General features: G+C 33.2%; 3 protein-coding genes across 4 annotated transcripts in view; 2 read left to right on the forward strand and 1 right to left on the reverse strand.

The window, feature by feature from the left end:
* Positions 1-266, forward strand: part of LOC111495600 (coatomer subunit zeta-1-like) — a 3,686-nt gene extending 3,420 nt beyond the window's left edge. The window contains exon 6 of the mRNA XM_023145706.1: positions 31-266. The gene's annotated coding sequence lies outside the window, so the exon portion shown is untranslated. The remainder of the gene's footprint in view (positions 1-30) is intronic.
* A 385-nt stretch (positions 267-651) lies between these two features.
* LOC111495554 (zinc transport protein ZntB-like) lies at positions 652-7,767 on the reverse strand. 2 transcript variants are annotated; one of them, XM_023145643.1, is made up of 9 exons: positions 7,678-7,767; positions 5,681-6,342; positions 4,238-4,426; positions 4,051-4,142; positions 3,472-3,531; positions 3,296-3,365; positions 2,520-2,723; positions 1,049-1,348; positions 652-955 (listed from the first exon to the last, which is right to left on the reverse strand). In XM_023145643.1, exons 2-9 carry the CDS (start codon positions 6,329-6,331, stop codon positions 941-943), a joined length of 1,581 nt encoding a protein of 526 aa, XP_023001411.1. In that variant the 5' UTR covers positions 6,332-6,342; positions 7,678-7,767; the 3' UTR covers positions 652-940. The 2 variants fall into 2 exon arrangements, with proteins under 2 accessions (XP_023001411.1, XP_023001412.1); XM_023145644.1 differs by lacking the exons at positions 652-955; positions 1,049-1,348 and adding an exon at positions 1,741-1,806.
* Positions 7,768-9,415: 1,648 nt separating this feature from the next.
* LOC111495609 (glucan endo-1,3-beta-glucosidase 12-like) lies at positions 9,416-10,233 on the forward strand. The gene is made up of 2 exons (XM_023145718.1): positions 9,416-9,545; positions 9,884-10,233. Exons 1-2 carry the CDS (start codon positions 9,482-9,484, stop codon positions 10,231-10,233), a joined length of 414 nt encoding a protein of 137 aa, XP_023001486.1. The 5' UTR covers positions 9,416-9,481.
* The last annotated feature ends 185 nt before the right edge of the window (positions 10,234-10,418 follow it).

The raw sequence follows: 10,418 nt of genomic DNA on the forward strand, positions 1-10,418 counted from the left end.
AAAAAAAAAAAAAAAAAAAAAAAAAAAAAAAAAAAAAAAAAAAAAAAAAAGAGAAAAAAAAACAGGGTGAGTTGGCCTGCTGTTTTGGTAAAAGATGACTAATGTTGAGTTAACAATGGTGGGCTCAGTTTGTATGGATTTGAGCAGATGTGGTACATTGCGGGATTGGTGTTAAATGTTATTATATGTGGAGTTGCCAGATTTTCTGAAACAGTCTTGTTTTATATGTGGTCATTGGCTGAATGAGGATGGAGCAGGTTTTTAAACATGGCCTTCCCAGATTTCTCAAATAGAACTTGGGGTTTGTGCTTGAATGGCTTTTGACTAAACATAGCTTGAATTATTTCGTATTTTTTTTGTCTAGAGGAATCAAACATTCTTCATAAGTGTGTAAACCTCTCTTTTGCATATGCATTTTAAAAAATTTGAGTGGAAGCTTGACAAGGAAAGCCCAAAAAAAGAAAGGCTAAAAGGAGAAAGCTTAAAAACGGCCACATCTGTACTATATACTTGTGCTTTACAAGGCTTAAGCGTTTAGTTGAAAACTCAAAATTGAAGGCTCTCGGCAACTCCCCATTTGCAACCAGATGAATGTTGTCCGTTTGCTGTTCCAAAATGATTGATGTCTCATTAAATTGATTCCCAAGTCAATATAGAAACTGTGCCATACTTTTTTAAGGGAGAGATTATATGTTATTATTTATGTTTACATGTACTACAGAATTTCTGCTTATTATACATATATACAATGACATCTTTCCAATAATATGTTTATGCTTTTAACTGAACAATACCTTTCATATGCTGTACTCTCTTCTTTATAGCCCATAAAGAAGCAAACAATGGCGCCCTTGAGTATGCATCTCTAGTAGCCAAAAAGTTGCAGTTGTTCGACAATCAACCACTGTCATCGAGTCGAGTTGAGCTCCATCTCTACCATTTACGGAGTCGCCATCTTCATTCGACAAGCACATAATCATCGTCAGCTATGAAAAAATCTCTTGCGGTAGGACGCATATTATTACGAGTAAAAGATGTTCGTTCATACCTGAGCATGAGTTTCTGCCTCGTGTTGAAACATTTTAACCAACTCCTGCAGTTCCAGCTTCCTGACCTGAACCTTACCTTCTTCCATGGGCTTCTTCAAGCCGAGGTAAACCAGGCCTCCTCCTATCAGTACAATCCCTAAGAAGAATAGGATAGCTGAAAATATTCCAAATGCATATGGTGTATCTCGTGCTCCGGGGATCCCATCTACGTTGATTCCGAACAGCCCAGTTATAATGGAAAGAACAAGGCCACAGCCACCAATAACAGCCAAGTTATGAGTTATTCGGAGGCTTTTATCCTGAATAATTGTCGTGTGAAAGAAAGTGAAACCAATCAGAAATCCATAAGAGTAATCACAAAGGAAAGAGTAAATCTAATTGAAAACAGGCATACAACAGAAAATAAGACTGTATTTCTTATAATTTAAGAAATTGCAGGCGCGCTTCAAAAGAAAATTTGAAAACAGTATCTGAAAAATGAATCTTGGATTTATAACTCCGAAACCTATGTTCTGCAGTCAATTTCTTTTCCTATCAATCTTGGTCAAATAATAATTATGATTTTCATTCAGAATTTGGTTTCAAATTTTTAGAGGATTTAAAAAATAATAATAATGACAACAAACTCATAGTAAAGACTAATATTAAGATTTATAAGGAAGCTTTATAGAACAAGTGACAAAAGTACGTACCAAAATGGTTATTGGTGTGGCCTAAGTAACTTAAAGGAGAAATCCTCAATAATCAACTCGGCAATCTTTATAAGAAAATGAAAGGTGTAAAGAATACATAAAAGGGACTCTAAAATTAATAGCAAACTAAATTCCGCGAAACAAAAAATGAAAAGGACAATTAAAATCGTAGAAAACTAAAAGGGATTAACCATAGAATTAACAAGGCTAACCATTATTTTTCCTAATTCTCCCTTCATACGTCATATTTAAACCCACATCTGATTTTGAGAGCGGCAACTCAGCATCAACAAAATTCCAGCCACAAATTCAAATTAATTAGGATTAAAGTAAGAAGGGAAAACGAAAAAAAGCAAATCAGTCGAACCATCCTTCAAAAACCATAAAGATAAAATAACTATAGAACTAGAACTTGTAAGATCAATAACTTCAAGATTTGTATTTGGGGATTGTGAATCTGAAGACCCCTCAGCATGAGATTTTGCATATTTGTTTATGGATTTGGAGAGGGAGGGATGGAGGGTGAAAATATGCTTTAAAAGTACAAAAAGTTCCATAAAAAATCTCACGTCATTTGTTCATAAGTTTGAAATGAAAAAGAAGACGTTGAAAGGATGTTCTCACATAAAATACTAATTTTAAAATTCATTTTCATCAATTTAGTCCGTCAATAACAAATTTAGTGCATTCTTAGGGTCCGTTATATTAAAAAAAATATATATAAAATCATGAACAGATTAAATACCAGATGATCATAGATTATCATAGAATCAATTACCTGTAACCATGCACGAACGTTACTCTGCATGACATCTTGAATGGTGAATAAACGATCACGAGCTGCTTCTTGTTCTTCAATCATTTGTCTAGTACTCTTACTTATGCGCTCCAATAAGGTTTTTGTCATATTCCCTCGTAAATGTTGAAGAAGCTCATATACAATCTCCTCCCTCGCATGCAGCGACCATTTTACTCTGATAACCTGAAATTGCCAATCTTTGTTTCAAAAGACTACAGAGATGTACAGGGCACAAGATCACACCTGCGTCCTTTTATTAATCAAACGACAGAAAGTGGTATTGGCATGTGGTGAGGGATATCGATTGACGGCTATACGCTTACAGACATATTTTATCATAGGAAACAAAGCTACTTTCAAAGTGAAAAGGATCAAATGATTAGGAGGAAGAGATACGCTCGAAGGGGCAAAATGATATCCAAGAAATAAACGTTTACCAAACAAACGAGAGGAAGATGAAATATATAACTAAATAAATAAAATTCAATAGAATAAACATTTTTAGAACAGTAAGTAAATGCTTCGGACTCTTTTGAACTAACATAATCATTATCTGGTTTCTCTCCTGACCAAAGCACAATTTGGAAAAGAAAAAAGAACTGAAATAACAAAATCCAAAAACACTACTTTTCTTATACCAAGCAACCACCGGTTATATCCCAACCAACGATTGAGTCAATGGGAACACTATTTAGAAAAGCAGACATCAAAGAAAATTTTCAACAGCCATCGAGTGTAGTGATGAGAAAGCATACCTGTCTTGATAATTTTCTGATTTCTTGATTCAAGATTATACTGAAAAGATGCATATCTTCATGGTTTCTCCTATATTTATTAGGGGCAAAAATCAAGGAGTCTTCATGAGAAACATGCGGATCAAAAGATAAACCAATATGATATCACTTTAATAGATGACATACAAGATAAGAACCTGTCCATAAATTTCAATTCAATCTCATCTGCTGCTCCAAATATGGACTTTCGAAATAACCTGTAAGAAAAGAGAGAATTGAATTTAAATGTCAGGCATTGTATAGTAGAATATTTGACAACAGAAATAAGACTCAACTTCAGAAAGATGCCAATATGTTTCGAATTCTTTTTTTTTTTTTTTTTTAATTACAAGAAACAACACTTTTCACTAAAGGAATAAAAAGAGTCTAATGCTCAAAAGATAGAAACTCCAAAGGAAAAATGAAAGTATTCCAATTCAAGCTAATATCCTATAAAAAAAACCACAAACTATTTGAAAGATAATACCATGAAGAAGCTTTAAGATGAGCTGACAATATAAAGGAGAGGGCATATCTTTTGTCAACCATACAGATTAAACTATTACTACTCACAGCAATAATAGCTTTATCATTTATGCACTTGGGGCTCAATAAGATGGAGACGAGACAACTCATGGTAAGAAATAAGGAATATTAATTTTGTCCATGAATCTATAATAATTATTGACGGGTCAACTATGCAACTGCAGTTTAACTTTTTAAAACGAAGTTATTACCTGTCATCCCATCTTGTAAGACGGCAAGCTAGATGTGCTATAACTTCATGCACTGTTCTTGGTGCATTATAATCTCCTACTATCAGAAGCTCCTAACAAGAACAAGAAATCAGAAATAATAATTATGAAATTGTCCAGCTTTTCCAGCACAGAGGCAAAATGAATTATCTCTTTTATGGAAAATAACCTGAACTTCTGTGATGCCTAAAACGTTTATGTTTGATATCGGTCCTTTAACATGCAATGACGTTATCAGGAAGTTCTGAGCTTGCCATGACCGAAGTACAATGGGAATGTCATCCTCGTTACTGAATGGATCACCAGCAGATTGTCCTAAGAGTTCAAATAGCAGTCCTCCAGCTACCCTTACTGGAACCTGTATGGAAGTAAAAACATACAACCATACAAACAAATGGTTAGTAGTTCAAAAAGCGCATATTCATGAAAATCTGAAACCATCATTAATAGAAATGATTAGTTGTTGCGGGACAGTATTCTTGTCTATTCAGGCACGACGGTCAGCTAGGTGCTAGTTTAGTTATTCACAGATTTATTAAGATAACTATAGCAACTTAAAACATTTGAGTTGACTAATAACTTCAACGAACATAATAAACAAGCAAACAAATAATTTTGGGTTTAAGAATGAAGGCTTTGGTCTGGTGATACAAGAGATATCATTTTGGCCAAAAGAATGTGTGTATGAGCATGCGCTTTTATTCGCAACTGAGAATGAATGATTTTAATAGAGATATTTCAAACAAATTGATTTTCACAAGTTGAGCAATCCTTATAGAATAGCTCCACATACCCAGGCTTAAACTTTTAGATTTTCCAGAGAACTTATACAGTATACCTAGAGATCTCGGTTTTATATCCTGAAATTGTAAAAAGACTAGGGACTTATTGGCAAATTATTTCCAAACAACCATATATTTTTAATATCAAAACCGTGATTAGCTGACCAACAAATATAAATGCTATGTTATATTTGTTATTTGCAAACCATGATTTAGAAAGAAAGAATAACTTTATTTGTTCTCAACCAGGTCACCCATGAAAACAGACTAAATAAAGTATGAAAACCAATTTTAAGAAAACAGCCATCGGAACATATTTTCTTTGAACCTTTGTTTAAAAAAATTGAAAATTTCTTTAAAACAGTTCCAAGACAAGACCTAAAGCCCATGTCTGCGTTGATTTGTCTTTTAAATGATATGGGGGCTCATGTTAGAGATAATGTTAGTCCAACCACATTCAACAAATGGAAAATGTATAAACTATAAACCAAGAGAACATTGCACCAGACTGACACGGCTATATCATGTGTAAAAGATGACACTTCACAAGGTAATATATTAATATGCAACGTAACACCAAATTGTTCCCCTCGAAAAAAAACTTGAACCACTATGATAGTTTTCTAAGCAGCAGCACACTTATCATGTATTTCATGTTACTAAATATTGAGAATGAAATTTTTTCTTGTAACTAATTCTCTGTTAGTAAGAAATGCTTCTTATTACTATATACATACATACATACATATATATATATATGTATATATGTATGTATATATATGTATGTATTATTAGCACTCAAATAGCTCGAAAACTAGGGAGAATTCCACCTCGTAGAAAAGATGCTTCATGCGGTCACTTATCAGTCTACTTTCATCTCTTAAAGCCAAACTAATGGCAGGATGCAACCAGTGAGCAGTTCTGAGCCACGCCTCAACAGAAGGGTGGCTTGCAGAGACATGGCACCACCATATAGGTCCAGCTGGACGCTTCCAATAAGGTGCTACAAGATCTGCAACTGTAAGGTCATCTTCTTCATCCATAAAATCACATGACATTGAGGCCCATTCAGCATCTACTTGTATTGTTTGAACCAGCTCTGATATTCTATCCCATCCTATAGGTAACCAGCTATTTCTTTCAACTCTTTCTCTTTCACAAAACTGGCTACATTGGCTCTCCAGATCCTCCGGACATGTCGGTTCGAAGAATCTTTTCCTCTCGCATGTATTGGCATTTCCATTATTCGGTTCAGTTGTAGGCACCAGCGTGGTTGGAAACTCAGTATTAATTCGTTGCCTATCTGTCATCTTGGATCTGGATTTTGAATCAATTGATTTCTTTGGTCTCCCAATATATTCAAAAGCACAAATAAGTCCATCTGTCCAAAGATCACCTCCAAGTGCGGTATCCTTGTTAAAGGGTTTGTGGGCTTCTGGTTTCTCCACACTAATTCTAGGAGAGCTATGGTGGACATCCATTTCCTTAAATTTATATCCTGATAAGCAGATAGGGGAAATGACATATCAGCAGCAAAACAAGAATATTCTCATTCTAGAAATGCCCACAACAAAAAAAAAAAAAAAAAAAAAAAAAAAAAAAAAAAAAAAAAAAAAAAAAAAAAAAAAAAAAAAAAAAAAAAAAAAAAAAAAAAAAAAAAAAAAAAAAAAAAAAAAAAAAAAAAAAGAAAAGGGAACCAATATGCCCATGGAAGTTCCTACGTGCAAATTCTTCTTTTCTTTTGGAATAACTACATTGAGTGGGAACTACATAATGTGCGCAAAATTGACAGGAGGAGTGAGATGATGCATGATAAAAACCGTATGGTAAGTAATCGTAGCAATAAAAATGGGACAAATGTAACAATAGATTATGGTAAGTTTAAATACAAGATAGTCATATATTATAAAATCAAATTTGGAAGGAGCACTCCTTTCCACTGCTTAGAATTTCGTCTTCCCTTTCTTCTATTTCAAAATGCTACCAATTCTTAAATGTCATAAAGAAAAGTAAAATACTTTGGATAATGCTGATGGCGACAAATAAAGGAACCATCAACATTGCACGAAACTGATCATCTGCTAAGCTAACAACCACTTAAAATAGTAAAATGATTTTCCCATAGTCGTGGAAGAAAAAATACAAAGCAAAATAACTTATCCATAGCATGGAACATTCTGCTTTTGGCAAAAGATGACATTGATATTGGAAATTTTTAGCTAGATGCATGTTGTTCTTTATCGGCACGCTTTCATATGTAGGGGGGACATGACCTATCTCACCTATGAGATTTTCACAAGCACGTCTGCGCAGTCCTCCATGTTTAAATAATATTTATGGTCCCCTAACCAATGTGAAGCGGATGAACTACTGCTAAATAGCTAAATTCACTAAAATTATCTAAACATGGAGTTTAAATTCACTAAAATTGCCATGAATAATCACTAACATAGAGTTCAAATTCACGAACTAATACTAAATTGAATACTCCTCCGAGAACGACAAAAACTAGTATTTCTTTTATAGGCTCATCTTTCGTGTGAAGTTTTAAATTCACTAAAATTCCCAGGAATAATCATTAACATTGTTCAGTTCAACTCAAATCACCAATATCTGACCAAAAATTTGATATAGGCATACATTCAGCAGAATCAAACGTCAAGACAACCGAACTAAGAAGTTTTTTAAGCAAAATCCCCCCGTTACTCCATTTCGGCAACTCGGATAATTCAATGTTCAACCAGCAAACAAATAATTCTCACTAAAGTGCCTGTTATACGGATCTCGATGCAGAAAAATCGACAAAATTAAGAAAATTTTGATCTCACCGGCAAAGAAAGGCGATCCGGCGAGCTAAAGCAGTAAGTATTGGAGGTAAAGCAAGAGCTGGTGAGCGGCAAGGCTTCAATCGTCGCTGTCCGGCATACTTCTTTCAATTCATTTTTGACATATAACAATTGTCACGTGCTAAATTTCAAGTTAAAATTAAAAAAAAAAAAACATGTATGATTAACTTTAATAAAGTTTCGAAAAAATTACACAAATATAAAACTTTTGTTACATTTTTTTTTAATTGTGTAGCTTTTCATATGGTAATACTTTTAATAATTTGACTCACATACTAAACCTTATATTATCCAATGATTATTGCTACAATATAAATATTTCACTCTTGCTCTAATGTACTCTCGAGTATACAGGAGTTAGATTAAATTGGGGAGTTGGTTAGATTGACCCAAGCAATTCAAGGAGTTCACAGTATAACCCAACTTTGTTTTAAAAAATACTCTTTTAACTTTCAAAAGTATTTCAAAAACACATAAGTATTCAAAAGTTTTATCCTTATTATTATTTTTTTGATTTTCAAAAACACTTTTAGAATTTTTTAAAAAACACTTCGTACCACTTTTCAAAATATAGAAAGTAACATTAAAAAATTTGGAGTTAATCAATTGGATATGGGTAGCGATTTTCGTCCACATATTAACGGTAATAATTTTTAATTTTTTTTTTTTTTATAAACATAAAACATGTTAATGCTATTTTAAAATTTGGAGTTAATCAATTGGATATGGGTAGCGATTTTCGTCCACATATTAACGGTAATAATTTTTAATTTTTTTTTTTTTTTTTATAAACATAAAACATGTTAATGCTATTTTAAAATTTTAGTTGATATTTTTTTTAATATAGTCCATGAGTATTTTTTTTAACTTTTTAAATAAAAAAGTTGAGGGGTATCATGGCAAGAGCATTTTTTAAACACTAAGGATATTTTTGAAATAAATACTAACCGTTTCTAAAAAAAATAATGTTCTGTTGTAATTTTTAGACTTTTATTATTGAAACTTTTAAAAGATTATAATGGGCATTTTTAAAATTTCATTTGTAAAGTTAAAAAATAAATATGAATGACCATTTTTAATTTTTAATTTGTAAAAAACTTAAACCATAAAAGGTATAATTATCCAACAGAATTCTAAAAAGTCATTTTTTTGCAAATTAGAAAAAAAAAAAAAAAAACTTTTAAGTGGACATATTTTGTTTATAAATTATGAGGAGAAATAAAAAAAGACCAAATTTTGCCGGTAATGGCAATTTATTACCGTAGTCCACTGAGTAGGGAATCTAATTTTTATAGCATTCATTTATAAAAAAAAAAAAAAAAAAAAGTTTTTCATGAAACCATATCCAAAATATATATTGCTCAACACATATATACAATATTTCCATAAGAAGCTTAATAATAATAATAATCTATATGTAAATTAGCCTACTTTCGCATGTGCCTCCTCCATATTCGTTTTATTCCCATTTGAATATTTGAAGTTCCCATTCTTGAATCGATGACTCAGCAAAGGTAAACAGACAATGTTCTTAAGATGCACCAAGAACATCAAACATAAAGCCAGCTCCATATGCTGTGATTTTGTCTTTCTTTCTTTCTTTCTTAGTGTACTCTTTTTTAGCTCTTTCTCTTGCTTGTGGTATCCAACTGCTCCATTGCCTGCTTTCTCAAGTTTTCTTATGTTCTTTCTGTTCTTGGTGATCCAAGAAAGCTTTGATTCCTAGGTTTTATGAATCCAAGAAGAAACCAGAGATAATACACAGTTCAGCAGCAACTTAAAGTGATGGGTATCAACATTCTGAGAAATTTGGCACTATTTGCTATCTATACCTTCTTGTTCTTCTCAGGTAATGATGTTTTTACCATTCTTTGTAGCTATTTCTATGCTCATTGTTACCTAAGTTTGAAAGTGAAAGTAAGAGAATAAGTTTTGATGTAGATATGACAATGTCTGCAAACAGAATGATATTTTTTTTAATGGGAAACAAAGGATAACATTCAAAACTGCACTAAGTCCTAACAAAATAACTTGTGTTGTCATTGTCAATTCTACTGCATATTGAATTTTTGATGCAATTCAAATCCACTACATGCTATCCAGAAAAGTAATTTAGTCATAATTCAGTGATTGCAGCAAATTTGACATAAAGAAGGTGAAAATTTGATGCAGTTTTGATCTCGTCAGGTTCAAGTTTAGCATGGAAATCACGTATACAAGAAGAACATCAAGAAAACATACCTTTGAAGAATGAAGAAGACAGAACAATCTTCTCTCCTCTACATTTCACTCAGTTGGTTGACTCTACCATTGTTAATCCAACAACAACGCCAGGACAGTCTGTACCAAACTCAGTAGAACCCAATCTGAAACCCACAACAGGGCCAGGGAGATCTGGTGGAGGTTCATGGTGTATTGCAAGCTCTGCAGCTTCTCCAACAGCTCTGCAGGTGGCTCTTGACTATGCCTGTGGCTATGGCAGTACAGACTGTTCGGCGATTCAGCCGGGTGGTAGCTCCTATGAGCTGACACAGTGAAGGACCATGCTTCTTATGCCTTCGATGACTATTACCAAAGGAATCCAGTGGCTACTAGCTGTGATTTTGGTGGAACAGCACAACTTGTTAGTACAAACCCAAGTATGGCCTTTTCACCTCTCTGACTCATAGTTAACCCCTGTTGTCCCTTGTGGTACACAATTTTAGCTAAAACAGGTCTATTG

The sequence above is a fragment of the Cucurbita maxima genome, unplaced genomic scaffold, assembly GCF_002738345.1.
Source record: "Cucurbita maxima cultivar Rimu unplaced genomic scaffold, Cmax_1.0 Cma_Scf00021, whole genome shotgun sequence".
Lineage (NCBI taxonomy): Eukaryota > Viridiplantae > Streptophyta > Magnoliopsida > Cucurbitales > Cucurbitaceae > Cucurbita > Cucurbita maxima.

Coding starts and splice junctions, on each gene's coding strand:
- LOC111495609 (XM_023145718.1), top strand. CDS start 9,482: ATGGGTATCAACATTCTGAGAAATTTGGCACTATTTGCTATCTATACC. Junction 9,546..9,883: donor TACCTTCTTGTTCTTCTCAG/GTAATGATGTTT, acceptor TGATCTCGTCAG/GTTCAAGTTTAGCATGGAAA.
- LOC111495554 (XM_023145643.1), bottom strand. CDS start 6,331: ATGGATGTCCACCATAGCTCTCCTAGAATTAGTGTGGAGAAACCAGAA. Junction 2,724..3,295: donor TCAGAAAATTATCAAGACAG/GTATGCTTTCTC, acceptor TGGCAATTTCAG/GTTATCAGAGTAAAATGGTC. Junction 1,349..2,519: donor ACGTTCGTGCATGGTTACAG/GTAATTGATTCT, acceptor ACAATTATTCAG/GATAAAAGCCTCCGAATAAC.